Here is a 17188-nt window from a genome sequence, read left to right on the forward strand (position 1 = left end):
GGATAGGAAGAATGAGATAAATTAACAATGAGACAAAATCAAAAATTATGTTAGGGTTTGGTTACATGTTCTCCTACTTAAGGAATTTCCAACATAAGGTAAGGGATTGCTGCATGCCTGCTCTGATGTGTAACTTTGAGGTGCTCTTCAAGGTATAACTCCCAGAGACAGGTGCTTGATATGAGGTTTATGTGTATGCAAAAATTTCAGCTTGAGGGCCTGAAAGTGGAGTTGGAGGTAATTGCTCTTGATTTATCTTCTCGTGTTCTTTTGCATTTCCGTACACCCTTGAACTGAATATACTAATTAGTATTGCATCATGTAAAGAATATACATGCTTTGGAACAAAACATCAGCAGTTACATTGTCCAAGCTACAATGGACTGGCCAGAAAATGGTATAACATCTTGGAAAACTATATTGCACAGTACCAAATGCAATCTCAAATTGCTACAACAGGAAAAATGCAGAAAATTACTGCCATTTCGTGCTGAATAGATCAGTCCAAGAGGCACGAGACCATTGCGTTGCTGGATTCAGGTCCATGATTATTTACACTAGGGATGATGTTAACAGGAGATACAAACTTAACGAACTCTTTGAGTTCTGAAAAGCTGCTGTGTTCGCTGTACGGTACTTCATACCTGAGAGCAAAACAAATGATGTTTTCATCAATCAGTTGTGTTTAACCCATGCTAATCGGAACAAACACATGTTGGTTCAGTAGTTAAATGTCATCCATTGATCTAGTACATTGACTCAATTATAATTACATATGTAGCTACTTTGACTCATAAACAAAGTTAAGTAGACAATAACCTGATGATAGTACCCTGCTGCCACCTGCTTCCAGTTGACTTCTTCTTTCCTTTACCAAATGACCAACCAGTGGGAGAGAAAGCAACAATAAGACTATACCGTCCCTGGAGAAGTAACAAACTGTTACATCACCACTCAAATTTGGATCAATACATAAATCAAACACTTAACAAGTTAAAATCATTGAGCCATAGTTTCTGTATATGGTGATGCAGAAACTTATTGGTTGGAGAGTTCCCCGTAAAATGTAATGGATAAGGCACATTGTAAGTACCAAAGGCTTTAGTAGTCAACACTTTATTTCCTGAGGTCAATGACAAAGCTAGTGTAGATTTAAGAAGCAGCCAGGAAAATTTCAGTTTTGGTAGAAAAATGACACAAGTACACAAAAAGTTTACCAAGAAGTAGTCCATCTTACTGTTGATTAGCGTTCTAAGTAAAAGAAAGACGAAAGTCATCCAAGAGAAATGCTAAAGCAATAACTTATACTTCCTCCGATTTATTTTATGTCAGTGTCTGCTATTTTAATCAACTTACATAATTTGTTAATGATGAGGAAAGAGAATATTAACATAGTGGTTGAAAAGAGAGCAAACAGCACATCAAAGTTTTAGTGTGTATAATTTAATAGAATGGTGTCAAACATTTTGAAACGGCCCAAAATGGAAAATCATATTAATTAAAACAAAGTAAGCAACTATAAAGAGAAAAATATAATATTCTAGGGTGCATGGGATGCTTCTTAGGGTAGGCTACCTACGCGGCCCTCCCCGGACCCTGCGTGAATGCAGGATGCTTCGTGCACCGAGCTACCCTTTATTAAGTGCATGGGATTACGGCGTATAGGAATGAGGAGACGAAGTTAAACATAAATACTGAAAAAACTTAAAGAATGGCTAAAGGGTTTGAATGAGCGCAATCAAGACTAACAGAGGTGTACCAGTGAAAGAATTTAGCTCTAGAATTTTGTGCAAACATTTGGCTAGATAACTCTCCTGGGTCTTGCAGAGAGAACCCAACAACACCGAGAAAGCACCAAAATGATGTCAACGAACCTGACATATTTGTAGTCTAGAACAGAGAGCAAGTTGAAGTGAAGAAGACAACTTATGAGCAGAGACGAAGCCAGGATTTAAAGTTTAAGTATTTTGAACTTGTCATCGAACTCATAGCTCGTCTTAATTATTGGGTTCGCAATTGCATATTTATACATATTTAATGAATTTCCTTATAAAAATACATGGTCTAAGTAAAAATTACCGGGTTCGTCCGAATTTGGATTAACCAAGTAAAAATTACATGGTCTGGATTTTTTAATTTTTTTAATGTAAGTGAATCAAGCAAAGTTGCGATTTGATCATGGCTCCCCATTATCTCAAGACCTTAGTGGAACGGCATTAACCAAAACATGGCAAAATCTCATATGAATTTGGATTATTTTAAGCATCCAAATCATCAAGTCACCTTCTTAGTTTAGGCTATATAACCTCCTAGTTACTCCATTCTCAAATACACAGAAAAATAAATCTATCCAGTCAGCCTTAGAATCCAAATATTCTCAATGGGGAGCCAAATAAAGAAGCAATGGCCTCAATTTGCTTCTGCTTTGGCACTTTTCTTGATTGCAACTTGCACTATGGCATATTCATCCGATTCTTATAAATCACCAGTTTCAACATACAACAAAGTACTAAGCACAGTAACCAAAAGTGACAACTATCATATCCAGCCACTATCACAAGACAATTATGAAGTGCCACAAGTGTCCAAGAACCACTACAACGTACGCTCAATGCCTAAGCAGGAATACAAAGTACCATCTTTGCCAAATAATGGCTACTACAACAAACCATCAGTTCCAAAAGATAACTACAAGAAGGTGCCATATCTTACAAATGATAACTACTATAAGACACCCTCAAAACCTAAACAAGAATACAATGTGCCATCTTTTCCAAAGAATGAGTACTACAAGAAACCATCCGTTCCAAAAAATAACTACAAGGTGCCATCTCTTCCAAAAAATTACTACAAGGTACCCTCAATGCCTAAACAGGAATACAAGGCACCATCTTTACCAAAGAATGACTATTACAAGAAAACATCAGCAACAAAAGATAACTACAAGAAGGTGCCATCTCTTCCAAATGATAACTACTACAAGACACCCTCAATGCCTAAACAAGAATACAATGTGCCATCTTTTCCAAAGAATGACTACTACAAGAAATCATCCGTTCCAAAAAATAACTACAAGAAGTTGCCATCTCTTCCAAAAGATTACTACAAGGTACCCTCAATGCCTAAACATGAATACAAGGGACCATCTTTGCCAAAGAATGATTATTACAAGCAACCATCAACTCCAAAATATAACTACAAGAAGGTTTCATCTCTTCCAAAAGATAACTACTACAAGGTACCCTCAATGCCTAAACAGGAATACAAGGCGCCATTTTTGCCAAAGAATGACTACTACAAGAAACCATCAATTCCAAAGGATAACTACAAGAAGGTGCCATCTATTCCAAAAGATAACTACTATAAGGTTCCCTTAATGCCTAGACAGGAATACAAGGTGCCATCTTTGCCAAAGAATGACTATTACACGAAATCATCATCTCCTCCTCCACCATCTTACTACTATAATTCGCCCCCTCCTCCTTCACCATCACCTTCTTACTATTATCAATCATCCTCAATTCCTTCCTCATCACCACCTCCTCCATACTATTAAGTCTTCATCTTTCATGTTCAACATGTTTCCAGAAGGTCCTTCTTCAGCACAAAACATAATTCTGAGGGATTTCATTCTGTGAGTTAAAGGCACCATATCAAAATTTGTAATTATTCATTTATTGTTTTTCTTTCCTTTTTTTTTTTTTGTGGGGGGGGGTAGCAGGTGTTATACCATTTAAATTGTATGTTTGATTGTTTGCAGAGAATTATTCAATTGAATACAAATTCTTTTTATTGAGATTTTATGTACTACTATTTTTTATCCCTCCAACAATTGTAGCTCGACTGGCACTATTGGGATTGCAAAAGTTAAGTATTATCCAAATAAATTTAGCCAATCTATTGAACTGATCAAAGATGGAAACACACAGCCTGCAGGCATAATAATCATACAAAGTCATTTATATACAACAACAACATACCCAGTATTATCCCACAACGTGGGGTCTAGGGAGGGTAGTGTGTACGCAGACCTTACCCCTACCTTGTGAGGATAGAAAGTCAATTATATATTTTTATTAATATCATATACTCACTCCTCCTAAATATAAGCACTATTACTATTTGAAAAGATCAAAACCAACTTTTTTCCCATCTCCAATATACTTAAAGCATCAGATTGGGGCTGCATCAGAATTTGGAATCATCACAAAACACTTGGACATCAAAAAACTTACCGCATACTGATTAGAGACATACTTCAACCTTTTGAAGCTAGCCAGTGTCCACATAGGCACAACATGAATTTGGCTTTCCTGCTCATTTAATGTGAAAAACTGCATATCTTCTTGAGGAAAACCCAAACACTCCAAAATGCGTAACTTCGATGCAGTGATATAGACTTTCTTCTGAAGAGCACGAGCAACCTCAACAAACAACCTCTCTTTTCCTGAACCAATTAGTGCAGAAACCATGAGAAAAGCCTTCAGATGAAAGCACTTGACATACGATACTAGGTAGGTTTTGAGCTTGTGGTCATAATATTACCAAGTAATGCAAGAACTCAGATATGAAGTCTACCTATAGTATAGCTACCAATGAGAAACAAGGTCTTTGAGTTGAAAGTTTCAGCTTGTATTGATTCTATAACAAATTGAATAACAGCCTCCTGTTTTGGAAAGTCATACTGCAAGGTAAGAAAACTCTTAGAGCATTTGAAGTATTTAAGGAAACATGCTGTTAAAACACTGAAATGTATCTAACTGTATAAACAAGAGTTTGGCAGTATCTGCTTCTCAAGCCATAAAGAAAGAGTACCCAATATTCAAGGGGATTTTTGTTAATATGACTGCTTTCTGTAATTGGTCCAGAGAAAATAGAGCTTGTACCATGTACACTTAAATAGTTGTACCTTAACTGATAGCCAGAACACACCCAAAAAAGCAGCATGTGTTAGACCTATTAACTATTAAAATACCATGAATCAATATATTTGGCATTCAAATACTTGATATTCTACAAGTTAATAGTAACTTCCTATAACTAACATATATCCATTTAACTTCCTATAACTAATATATGTCCATTTTAACTATGTCATAGTTAGCATGATAATACTAATAATTGCTACTCCCTTTTGTCCCATTTTAAGCAACCAAGATCGACTAGGCTTAAGTTCAAATTTGGTTTGACCTGTGTATTATATTCATATGAACATAAGAAAAAGTTAAAATATCACATTCCTGCTAGAATTGAATTTATAAAGAATATTACAACAACAACCAACCAGTGGAATCCCACAAGTGAGGTCTGGGGAGGGTAATATGTACGCAGACCTTACCCCTACCCTGGGGAGGTAGAGAGGTTGTTTCCAAAAGACTCTCGGCTCGAGAAGAAGAATTTATAATGAATACAAATTTTAGAAATATGTGAAAGTTTAATGCGATATTACTATTTGTAGGGGAGGAACATTCTGTACCATTACAAAATAGGAAGTGTCACCACATAAGCAAGCACATAATTATTGGTAGGTTATTTGACTTCATAACAAATTAACAATGAATGAACTATCAATCTAAAATACCTGAGGGTCACAGTATGTTGTATCTAGGATCAGAGTGTGGACACCACAAGTCTGTAAGATTGAATTCCTTGTCATTTCTTCACAAAATCGAAAATCCCCCGTGTGTAGGACAGCCTATTGCATGAAACAAACAAGATATCCTCACAAGAACAATCAATCTAGAACTCAGGAAAAGCATAGGGCAAACCAATTTGTACCACACCTTACCATTGGGTGGCTCAAAAAGGATTATTAGGGAACCCGGGCAATGGTTTGCATCAAAGCATATGACATCAATCCCTGCGATGTTGATCTTCTGGTTGATGGGTAAAACTTGTATCTTGTCCCATGGGATTCCAATCTTCAGATTAACAAGCTTTGCCGTAATTGAGGAACAATAAATTTTTCCATGACAGAAGGACTTAGTAAGGCCTTGATAATCTACAGAGGTATAGGACAACAAAATTCAAATCTAGACTGATAACCAATTGCTGATAACAGAAGCGTCAAACTAGACTATCATATACACATATAAGGATGCATTCTAACAGTTCTCAATTAATGCCATTCCAGCAATCAATCAAGACAGGACTTAATGCAGATTAATATCTACATGATGATATCCTCATTACAAATGTAACATCCTGAAATAACTCTTATAACTAAGATACAAAAAGTTATCAATTGACTTTCATGATAGAAGAGGAAATTCTACAAGAAGAATTAAAAAGGTAATCCAATTTTGTAAAGAAATATAGATTTATATGCGGTAACCATTGGGAAAACCGGCAAATAATTTAGTACAGCATGCCCTTAACATGAACATGGAGAATAAGCATACACGAAAATGAAGATAACGCAACCTTGACAACTTCATTTTATTGACAAGCACATGAAAATTGTTAGCGGAAACGTAAAAGAAAGAACACAAGATTTAACGTGGTTCGGATCAAAATAATCCTACGTCCACCAGAGAACAGTTGCCTTTTTAATATTAACAAAGGAAGGGGAGAGTTCCCAATTACACTTAAGAGAATTTCTCTCTTAACTCTCTACTCACTACAATGTGTTGTATTATTTTTGGGATGGTTTCTACAAATGAAGGAGTGCATCTATTTATAGAGGTAAAGACCTCCTCTTGATGTCATTGGTGACATCAAACTACCTCCTCTTGATGTCATGGGTGACATCAAAGGAGGAAGCTTCCTCCTAGCATCCACACCAACTCTTTCCACCAACTCTTCCAATTGGCATGCCATTGTTGACTAAACATAAACCAACACCTTCAATCTCCACCTTGGTTTGCGTTTCGAGCGTGCGTGTGAACAACTCTGGCCAAAACTTCTAAGCTTACTGGGCAACCCCGTTGTAAGAAACAAGAAGAATCAAACCATTGTTGAACATACCACCTCCACCTAACAACTGTTCTCTTCGGAGTTGCATCAGTTGATGCACACCCCCGCCAAGTCCTTGCAGTGTGCAAACTTAGCGAGTGGGACTATCTTGGTCAACATATCTGCAGCATTATCGTCTGTGATAACCTTCACGACCTTGATAGTTCCCTCTTCAACAACATCTCGAATAAAATGAAATCTGACATCAATGTGTTTAGTGCGCTCATGAAATCTCTGATTTTTCATTAGATGAATAGCACTCTGACTATCACATCTAAGAGTTGATTCCAGCTGAACCAAACTCAATTCCGCTACTAAACCTTTCAACCAGATAGCTTCCTTCACCGCCTCCGCTGCTGCCATGTATTCTGCTTCTGTCGTAGACAAAGCGGCAATCGACTGCAGAGTCGACTTCCAACTAACGGCACTGCCAACGAGGGTAAAGATGTATCCAGTTGTGGACCTTCTTCTGTCAAGATCTCCTGCATAGTCAGAATCTACATAACCGAGAATTGAAATACCTCCACCACTTTTTCGAAAGGTCAGACCAACACCAGAAGCTCCTTTGAGATATCTCAATATCCACTTGACAGCTTCCCAATGCCTCTTTCCTGGGCTGGACATGTATCTACTTACCACACTTACAGATTGAGCAATATCTGGACGTGTGCATACCATAGCATACATAATGCTACCAACTGCACTGGCATAAGGAATCTTTGACATATGCTCCACCTCATCCTCGGACTGAGGCATTTGTAACTCTGAAAGTTTAAAATGAGGAGCTAATGGTGTACTTACAGGCTTGCACGTATGCATATTGAATCTCTTGAGAACCCTTTCAATATACCTCTTCTGAGAAAGATGTACAACACCGTCTTCTCTTGAAATCTCCATACCAAGGATTTTCTTTGCAGCTCCTAAATCCTTCATGTCAAATTCCTTACTCAACAGTTTCTTCAAAGCATTTATCTCTGTAATGTTGTTAGCAGCAATAAGCATATCATCAACATACAACAGTAAATAAATCATTGAGTTACCAGACATCTTCTTGTGATACACACAGCTATCAAATGCACTCCTTGAGAATTCATGTGTAGTCATGAATGCATCAAACCTCTTGTACCACTGTCTAGGGGATTGCTTCAAACCATACAAAGACTTCTTTAGTTGGCATACGTGATCTTCTTTTCCCTCAGCTAGGAAACCTTCAGGCTGATCCATATAGATTGTCTCTTCTAGATCACCGTGTAAGAAAGCAGTTTTGACATCAAGCTTGTTGAAGCTCCAAGTCAAATTGGGCAACCAATGCTAGTAGCACGCGAATTGAGCTATGCTTCACGACTGGAGAGAAAATCTCATTGTAGTCAATTCCCTCCTTCTGACTGAATCCTTTTGCAACCAATCTCGCCTTGAACCTAGCATCTTCCACTTCAGGAATTCCCTCTTTCTTTCGGTAGACCCACTTGCATCCAACTGTCCTCTTCCCCTTTTGTCTTTTCACTAAGACCCATGTCTGATTCTTGTGAAGAGACTCCATCTCTTCAGTCATGGCTAACCGCCATTGTACAGCATCCTTGCAAGAAGTTGCTTCAATATACGAGGAGGGCTCCAGATCCTTAATCTCTTCTTGTGCAGCTACGAACGCATATGCAATCAAGTTTGCTTGATCTATAAGGCGTTCCGGTTCTCGTGTCTGCCTCTTCTCCCTCCCCTTTGCAATTGTGTATGGTTCATTGACAGCAAGTTCTTCAAGGTCTACATCTTCTGACTCATCTTTAACCTGAGTCTCTTGATCCTTTTCCTTGGCAAGCTCCACCGGAAGCTCCACCTGCTCGTCGTTCTTGTTTCCTGAAAACTCCACGGAAACTTTACGGGGATCAAGTATAGAGGATTCATCAAAGGTGACATCTCTACTAACTATAAATTTGAGTAAAGACAAACACCAAAGTTTGTACCCTTTTACTCCATCCACATACCCTACGAATATGGCCTTCTTAGCCCTTGGTTCAAGCTTTCCTTCATTAACGTGATAATAAGCTGGACACCCAAATACTCGTAAGTATGAATAGTTAGAGGGTTCACCTGACCATACCTCATTCGGAGTCTTAAAGTCAATTGCCGATGCTGGAGATCGATTGACAATATGAGCAGCAGTGTGAACTGCTTCAGCCCAAAATACTTTGGACATTTTGGCTTGTAGGAGCATACAACGAGCCTTTTCAAGAAGAGTTCTGTTCATTCTCTCGGCAACTCCATTCTGCTGTGGGGTATGCCTGACAGTCCTATGTCTTGAGATCCCATGAACCTTGCAGAATTCATTAAACTCTTCATTGCAAAACTCCAAGCCATTGTCTGTGCGAAGATACTTGATTTTCCGCTCCATTTGATTTTCAACCAAAATCTTCCACTCTTTAAATGCTTCAAAAGCATCACTTTTTGCCTTCAAAAAATGCACCCAAACCTTTCGTGAGAAATCATCAATAAAAGTGAGAAGATACCTCTTTTTGCCCTTCGATGGAAGTTTAGAGGGACCCCATAAATCTGAATGGATGTAATCTAGCACTCCTCTTGTCTTGTGTTTGCCAGTGCTGAAGCTGACCTTCTTTTGCTTCCCTAGAACGCAGTGCTCACAGAAGTCAAGTGTGCTGATCTTCTCACCTTCCAAAAGGTTACGATTGCTCAACATCTCCGGTCCACGTGCACTCATATGACCCAATCTCATGTGCCATAGTTTTGCCTTGTCATCATTAGATAACTGCACGATAGATGCATTTGTAGAGCCAACAATGGTGCTTCCGGCCAATGTGTAAAGGCCGTTCTCCAGCTTGCCTTTCAGCATGACTAAAGAACCTTTAGTCACCTTTATAGTTCTTGCTTCGCTCATGTACCTGTAGCCTTGTTCATCCAGAGTACTCAAGGAGATCAAATTCTTCTTCAGATCAGGAACATGACGGACTTGTGTAATAGTCCTCACGACTCCATCATGGCAGCGAACCCGAACTGAGCCAATGCCAACTATTGCACAAGTTGCATTATTGCCCATTACTACGGTTCCTCCACTTTTCTCATAGCTGCTAAACCAGTCTTTTCGGAACGTCATATGCAGAGTGCAAGCAGAGTCTAACACCCATTTGTTTCCATAACTACTATTATTATTACACGATGTTGTTAGTACATAATCATTATCAAAATCATGTACCTGTTCAACTGTGGATGCACTCGCCTTTTCCTTGGACTTTGACATTGGGCAGTCTCGTTCAAAGTGCCCCTTCTTGCCACAACCCCAACACTCTGTATTCTTCTTGTTCACACGAGACTTTGATCTGTGCTTTGATTTGCTCTTTCCCTGTTGGCTAGTCCGGCCTCTCACAAAGAGCCCACTTGCCTGGTCATCTCTATCTCCTTCAATGTGCCTCCGCACATCACTAGAGTTAAGTGCCTGCCGCACTTGCTCAAGCTTGATAGGCTCCTTGCTATACATCATTGAATTCTCAATATCACGATATCCTGAAGTCAATGAAAATAGCAAAGCACATGCAAGCGTCTCCTCCTCCCTTTTTAATTCCTGCAATCTGTAAGTCCATGACAAGTTTATTGAACGCATCTAAATGATCTTGTAACGAAGTACCTGACCCCATCTTAAATGTGTGAAGACGCCGTTGTAACAACATCCTTGTTGTCACTGATCGGTCTTGGTATAGCCCTTCTAGCTTTTCCCATAACTGTTTGGCCGTCTCTTCGGTACCCGTACTCACTTCACAAAGCACGTTAGGTGCAAGGGATAGTTGGATTGCACTCAATGCATCCCCTTCAATCTTCTCCTTGTCGGGAGTTGATATATCCTTAGGATACTTTCCGTCAATAGCATGGATTGAACCTTCCCTCCGCAGTAACGCCATCATCTGGATCTTCCAGATATTGAAGTTGTTGCGTCCACTGAATCTATCAATTTCAAACTTCATGGAACTCATCTTTGCTTGTTCTTCCTCCTTGGATCGTTAAAGAATCTTGTTGCTCTGATACCAATTGTTAGCGGAAACGTAAAAGAAAGAACACAAGATTTAACGTGGTTCGGATCAAAATAATCCTACGTCCACCAGAGAACAGTTGCCTTTTTAATATTAACAAAGGAAGGGGAGAGTTCCCAATTACACTTAAGAGAATTTCTCTCTTAACTCTCTACTCACTACAATGTGTTGTATTATTTTTGGGATGGTTTCTACAAATGAAGGAGTGCATCTATTTATAGAGGTAAAGACCTCCTCTTGATGTCATTGGTGACATCAAACTACCTCCTCTTGATGTCATGGGTGACATCAAAGGAGGAAGCTTCCTCCTAGCATCCACACCAACTCTTTCCACCAACTCTTCCAATTGACATGCCATTGTTGACTAAACATAAACCAACACCTTCAAAAGTAAATGTGCTTCTCTCTAATTGTTAAACATGTAATTACTCAATCAACTGACAGTGTACTTTAAGACTTCTGCAAGCAAATACGTGAAAGCTCTAAAATCTCATTAGAGGGTCAAAGTCAAACCAATTATTGCCTCCATCTTATTTTTATTGTAGAACTTAACACTGTTATTAAGAGAAGAGCCGAAAATGTTAATTATTTAGCATTTGTTGCAGGAAGAGAAAAATGGACCTTTGTGCATTTGGACTGCAGAGATGTTATATCATAGAGAATCAAAAGAAGGTTCAGCAACCTTTTTTGATCCTTTAAAGGAAAGTGAACACACTTTTGGAAATGTCCCTACAAGCAGAGTTAAAGGAGACTGGCCTGCAAGTTGATGCTATTTTCGTTGTTTCTATTTGTACTGGTTCAGCTATAAACATTCGAAAAAATGGTTAACAGAAGAGGTCTTACGATCTAAATGGAAGTGGCTGAGGAACCAATGAGAACAATCTCTTCTCAAGTACTTGAAAGCATCCTGCAATGATGTAAACAAGACACTTTTCGCAATTTATATCAAAGTTGAGGTAAAGAATAACAAGTTTACATCCTAGCAGTTGAATAAAAGCCCGGTCCTCTATTGACATACTGCAACAATTTTCATTAGCAATAACCAAATTCACAAGCATTAAGATGCAGGAAATCATACAACTAGTTTAGCCACTAATACAGTATAAAATATGCATTGGCATTGCTTTGAATCAGAACTGTACTCTCCACTATATGAGATCCAAATAAATGTGTGTATACTATGGAGAGCTTCCAGTAACATATGTGCATTTTCAGCATCCAACTTAAAATTGGCAAAACAGAAGCTGTTGAATAGTAAATTATGCAATTTTTCCAAGAACTGAGATGATACAAAAGTCCATGCAAGTAGGTTATTTATTTAGGGTATTTACCACACGGAATGGTGTTCCTGGTACAGAACACCACACGGGAATATCTTTAGATTTTGCACTCTTGGCTGGATTTTTCTTCTGAATTCTCTTATGGGAAGCATCTGAACACGTTCTTCCAACCTCCATTTGTGCCCTACCAGTAGCACAAACTCTCTTTCTTTCCGAAACAGAACCAATAAAATAATCTGTTATCAACTTGCTTGGTTTAGTACAGGCATCATCATGTACAACTTTTGTCGCATCTCGCCGAGCTACTTTTTCCACGGCAGTTTCCTTTCTTAGCTCCAAAATAGAGTTAATAATCTTTTTCCTCGGACCAAGAGCAGTGACACCAATGCCAAATAAATCCTGCAACATAACTTGAAATAGTGGTATTAGATGGGCAAAAATACAACCAACGGGAAGTAGTTTGAGCACCAACTGAAATAAACAGCTTGAATATTTTGGTCACCAAATCACATAAATAAGATAACAGTGGAAATAGCAAGCGCAACTCAGCAAACCTCCCTTTACAAGTCCAATTTGGAATGGTTTTAGTTTGAAGGAAAGTAAAATGTACTAATTGCTTTTGCACATAAATCACCATGAGAAGTATGTTCCATGAATACATGGCAGAGAAACAAGTCTTGATTTATAAGGTATGTGAATTTGCCAGGTATTTTCCCTCTAGGGAAGAAAATTCAAGTCTTACTTTTACCATTATCTTTTTTGGCTTGAACCTAAAACAAATTCTTTTGGGCACAAGAATTTAAAGAGAAGCTCCGGCAGTACTCAAACAATAATAACCAGGGAGTTGTCACTTCAGTTATCTTGTAAATGATTCTTCAAGACTACTTTTGGTTTCAGTTCTCACTGTTCCAGCCTTGTTCTGAACCTCCAACGGCCAACTCCAAATAAGAATTTGTAGTTCAAAACTGGTAATGAGAAACAGACAATGAGATCGATGGTTGTCATATACATTTTTCTTTCATGTGTCTGGGGGGTGCATTTAAAGGAGGCAAAGGCTGCACCATTTTCTAGAAGGGAAAACATATGAAGGAGAATCCTTGAAGCCATGCCCTCACCCTGCCCTTGAATATCCCACCTTTGGTGCCATATAGCCAATTAGAGAAATAATTGCCCTTCACATATTACCTAGGGACATAAACACATCAAATTGTTTCAAACTTTAGTATGCTCTAAAGCATTTTAATCAGCCCAATCCGTGTTTAAAATTTTATGCTTACAACAGAGTCTTTAAAGATAACCATGAATAATAGCCACGTAAAGATTACAGGTGCATTTGTGCATAAAAGCTGGACGTAATCTTTTTTTTCTTTTTTGGTACAAAAAGCTGGACGCAACCACCCTCACGGCACAAGCGCACTTTCCAAAGCAAAGAACTCCGCCAGTAACAGCCAACAAAAACATAAAACTTATACTTCCTTTTGTGTTGCCGTGACTTTAGAGATATCGTTCATTTTATAGTGAGCACAAGTATATTAAAAATGAAGAACAATAAGTAAACCTCTTCTGTCAGGGATTTTAAAGCGTCCCAATCAATCTCCTCCCGAACAAAGATTTCTTCATATTTAGCAAGTCCAAGATTTCGTAACCATTCCACAACAGGTGATACACGGATAACCTCTTTAGGAGATTGACATGGGGAATCATTAAGCACTTGCCCAGGACACTGAAAAGATACATCATTATTGGCAGTAACCACCTGCAAGATGATCAACAAATTCCAACTTAGGTAAACTAAGTTTAACTTCCCATATCTTCATTAAAAATCAGGAAACACTGGTAACGTCACTGATGAACTATAACGGCAGCAGTGACACTTGAACTAGAGACAAAAAAATGGGAAATGCAACTGAAACAACGATGTGGAAATACATTTATATTTTTAGGTGTTGAATTAGGCCCAAATTTTATGAAAATTTTATACCTTTAAGTAACAAAGATCATACAGTGGTAAATGAGGATTAGACAAAGAGCATCTTACATGAGCTGGAGTCTCCTCATTGTCAAGGCACTCATTAGTGTGAACCTCTCGCATGTCACCACTCAAATCTGAAATATCAGCTCCACAAAGGGGGCAACAAAGGAGACCATATTCATCCTCTAAGCCAAAAGACTCTACACCATCTCCTTCATCCTCCTCCTCGCCGCATAATTTGAGCAGCAAATCAAGCTCAGAGCACTCCTCCGATTCCTCCTTTCTCTCTTCAAATCCGCCATCTGAATTGAGCAACCTCGCCTCTATCGACTTAAACAAGTAACCCTTCTTTAATTCTTTCTCATTCTCCGTTCTTTGGGCCCTAGAACAACAATCTATAGTCGATTCTATGCTATCCAATCCATGACACAGATCCAAATCCTCAAACTCGGACTCCGATTTCTCGGAAATTAGTGGTTGTTGTTTTGGCTTCTTGGTAGGACGAGAATTATCCAATCTATGACCCGAATCCGAATCCTCAGCACACTTTCCAACAACAATTAAGTTCTCCTTGCCGCCGTGTAGTGGATGCTGTTTTGGCTTCTTGGAAGGGCGAGCACTGGCAGTATTATTATTATTCTTATTATAAGGTGCAAGAGGCTTACGGGAGTGAATTGTTGAGGTGGGTTTTGGCAATCGGAGCTGAGAAGGAGATGGATCTTGAAAATCGTCATCGTCCACGAGAGCTGAGTGTAAGGATTGGGATTGTGAAAGAAGAAGGGTTTTGTTTAGGGTTTTGGGGTTGGAAGCACCGGCCATTGATGTGAGGAAGGAGAAGCTTCTGGAGAAAGAGGCAGTAGGTGTTGTGTGAGTGGTGCTTTCAAATTTGTAACGAAGACTGGTGGAAAACAAATGGAGGGAACCGCCAAAATTCAATCGGTGTGGGCCTAACTTGATTAATGATAAATAACATAAATGATACTCTAATTTCAAAGACCTTCCTTCAAATTTGGCTTCGTAACACTATCATATTTGTTATTTATTAAACGATACTAATGCTGCACTGTGGGCCGGTCCTGAACCGGATCGGACCGGGCCTGCGGGCCTGGTGGGCCTGGTGGGCCGGTCCTAACGGTGCCTTAAAGCCCGAGGCGGGCTGGTCTTCCATGTTAAGCCCACGAGCCCGGGACTGGTTAGCCCCGGACCGGCTGGCGGGCCTGGTCCGGGACCAGCGGGCCTAACGACTATAATTTAAAAAAAATAAAAATAAAAAAAACAGCCCTACGTCCATATTTAAAAAGCAGCCGTTTGGGGCTTTTTTCTGATTGTTTGGTAGTTTATAAAATAGTCATTTGGCCCCCAAACTTTATATAATTACACTTTTTTCCATTTTTCAACTATCAATACCCCCTAATTCTTTCATTTTTACTCACCAATTCATCAATCTCTCTACTAGAATTGCTTATTTTATTGTTGAAACTTCGTGAAAAATTGTGAAGTTAATGAATTGAAGTCATCAAGTCTTCAACGATTTTCAATTTTCAAGAAGTTGTTCGGCAATCCGGTAAACTCGTTTCAACTCTTAAGTTTTAAGAATATATTTTTGTGTGTTTTAGTTTGCATAATTGTAATTAATATGGCATTTTCTTTGAAAAAAATATTTGGTAAGGGAAAAGATAAAACCGGTGAAAGTAGTGGTCAACCAACTACCCTTCCCCCGGCTCCCCGACCTACAAAAGATAAGCAAGTTGAAAGTAGTCGCCAACCTAGACGTCTTCCTCCTCCCGTAATTCTTGATAGTGATCACCCTTGTTTTCAATTTACCGATAGTGAATTTTGCCATAATGTTGCACCAAGTGAAAGATTAGATGATGAAATTATGAATGCTCTTTATCCTAATGAAACTATCTCATAAAATAATGAGGAAAATGAGGATGATGATGAAACCAAGCACCAGATTTAGATGATACACCTACTAGTCCTGTTAATAACCCAACTGATGCACCGGCCGACCCACCTGTAGAAACTCCTACTTTTAATAGAGAACCTGCTAAACGCCTAGAAACATCATTAGTTTGGAATTTTTTTACTCAAGTAAGAGAACAAAATAAGGCTAAGTGTAAAACTTGTGGGAAATTAATGGCGCATAAATATACTGGAGACCGTAGCGGCACGGGTAATTTGACTAGGCACATAAAAACACACCCTAGAGATAAAGCTAGATTTTTACAAATGAAAGCGCAGCTAGAGGGGACAAGTGTAGATTCTACGGTTAACCCTAGTACAGGTTCAAATCTAGTTCAACCCGGAATTAACACTGTGACCGGAGGTATTTTATATTACGATCCTAATAGAGACCGTGAAGAGTTAGCAAAGATGATTACCGTTATGTGCTTACCTTATACTTTTGCTTCTAATCTTAATTGGATTCATTATATTAGAAGAGTTTTTAATCCTACTTATAAAGGTTGGCCTCGCGCAACAGTTAAGAGTGATATTTATAAATATAAACATGAATATGAACAATATTTGCGGTATTTATTTACTCATATAAGTAATCAGATTTCTATTACTACTGATATTGGTAGAAGTGGTAATGATTGTGATTATGTAACTGTTACAAGTCATTGGATAGATGAGGAGTGGACAATGCAAAAACGCATTATTGCGTATTGAATAATTAATTCATGTCACACAGGTAAGTTTATAGCTAACACTTTTGCAGATATTTGTAGATATTTTTGCTTTAGAGATAAAATAATATCAACTTCTATGGATAATGCTTCTAGTAACACTAGTGCTATAGGCATACTTACAACAACACTAAATCCCGCATTTAGAAATATATTCCATGTTAGATGTATTTGTCATATTTATCATTTAATTGTCGGTGATGGTATGCGAATTTTAAATTTAGAAATTGAAAAGGTTAAAATGACTCTTAATTGGCT

The 17188-nt window shown here is 38.5% G+C and overlaps 2 protein-coding genes across 3 annotated transcripts; one reads left to right on the forward strand and one right to left on the reverse strand.

Moving 5' to 3' along the window:
• Positions 1 to 492: 492 nt before the first annotated feature.
• On the reverse strand, positions 493 to 15120 carry LOC104225207 (uncharacterized). Of its 2 annotated transcripts, XM_070154405.1 has the most exons (10): positions 14304 to 15120; positions 13824 to 14021; positions 12317 to 12664; positions 11829 to 11892; positions 5784 to 6001; positions 5582 to 5695; positions 4579 to 4684; positions 4236 to 4447; positions 820 to 923; positions 493 to 644 (listed from the first exon to the last, which is right to left on the reverse strand). In XM_070154405.1, the coding sequence occupies exons 1-10, from the start codon at positions 15054 to 15056 to the stop codon at positions 500 to 502; spliced, it is 2262 nt and encodes a 753-aa protein (XP_070010506.1). In that variant the 5' UTR covers positions 15057 to 15120; the 3' UTR covers positions 493 to 499. The 2 variants fall into 2 exon arrangements, with proteins under 2 accessions (XP_070010506.1, XP_070010507.1); XM_070154406.1 differs by lacking the exons at positions 493 to 644; positions 820 to 923; positions 4579 to 4684 and having other exon boundaries at positions 4241 to 4447.
• LOC104225199 (protein PELPK1-like) lies at positions 2510 to 3651 on the forward strand. Its single transcript, XM_009776968.2, has one exon. It carries the CDS (start codon positions 2612 to 2614, stop codon positions 3554 to 3556), a length of 945 nt encoding a protein of 314 aa, XP_009775270.2. The 5' UTR covers positions 2510 to 2611; the 3' UTR covers positions 3557 to 3651.
• Positions 15121 to 17188: the final 2068 nt, after the last annotated feature.

The sequence above is a fragment of the Nicotiana sylvestris genome, chromosome 8 (genome assembly GCF_000393655.2).
Source record: "Nicotiana sylvestris chromosome 8, ASM39365v2, whole genome shotgun sequence".
Classification (NCBI taxonomy): domain Eukaryota; kingdom Viridiplantae; phylum Streptophyta; class Magnoliopsida; order Solanales; family Solanaceae; genus Nicotiana; species Nicotiana sylvestris.

Excerpts from the sequence above, each read along its gene's own strand:
- LOC104225199 (XM_009776968.2), top strand. The coding sequence starts at position 2,612 with ATGCCTAAGCAGGAATACAAAGTACCATCTTTGCCAAATAATGGCTAC.
- LOC104225207 (XM_070154405.1), bottom strand. The coding sequence starts at position 15,056 with ATGGCCGGTGCTTCCAACCCCAAAACCCTAAACAAAACCCTTCTTCTT. Across the intron at positions 5,696-5,783 it reads TTGAGCCACCCAATGGTAAG|GCTGTCCTACACACGGGGGA; the intron begins GTGTGGTACAAA and ends TTCATGCAATAG. Across the intron at positions 4,685-5,581 it reads CAACATACTGTGACCCTCAG|TATGACTTTCCAAAACAGGA; the intron begins GTATTTTAGATT and ends CTTACCTTGCAG.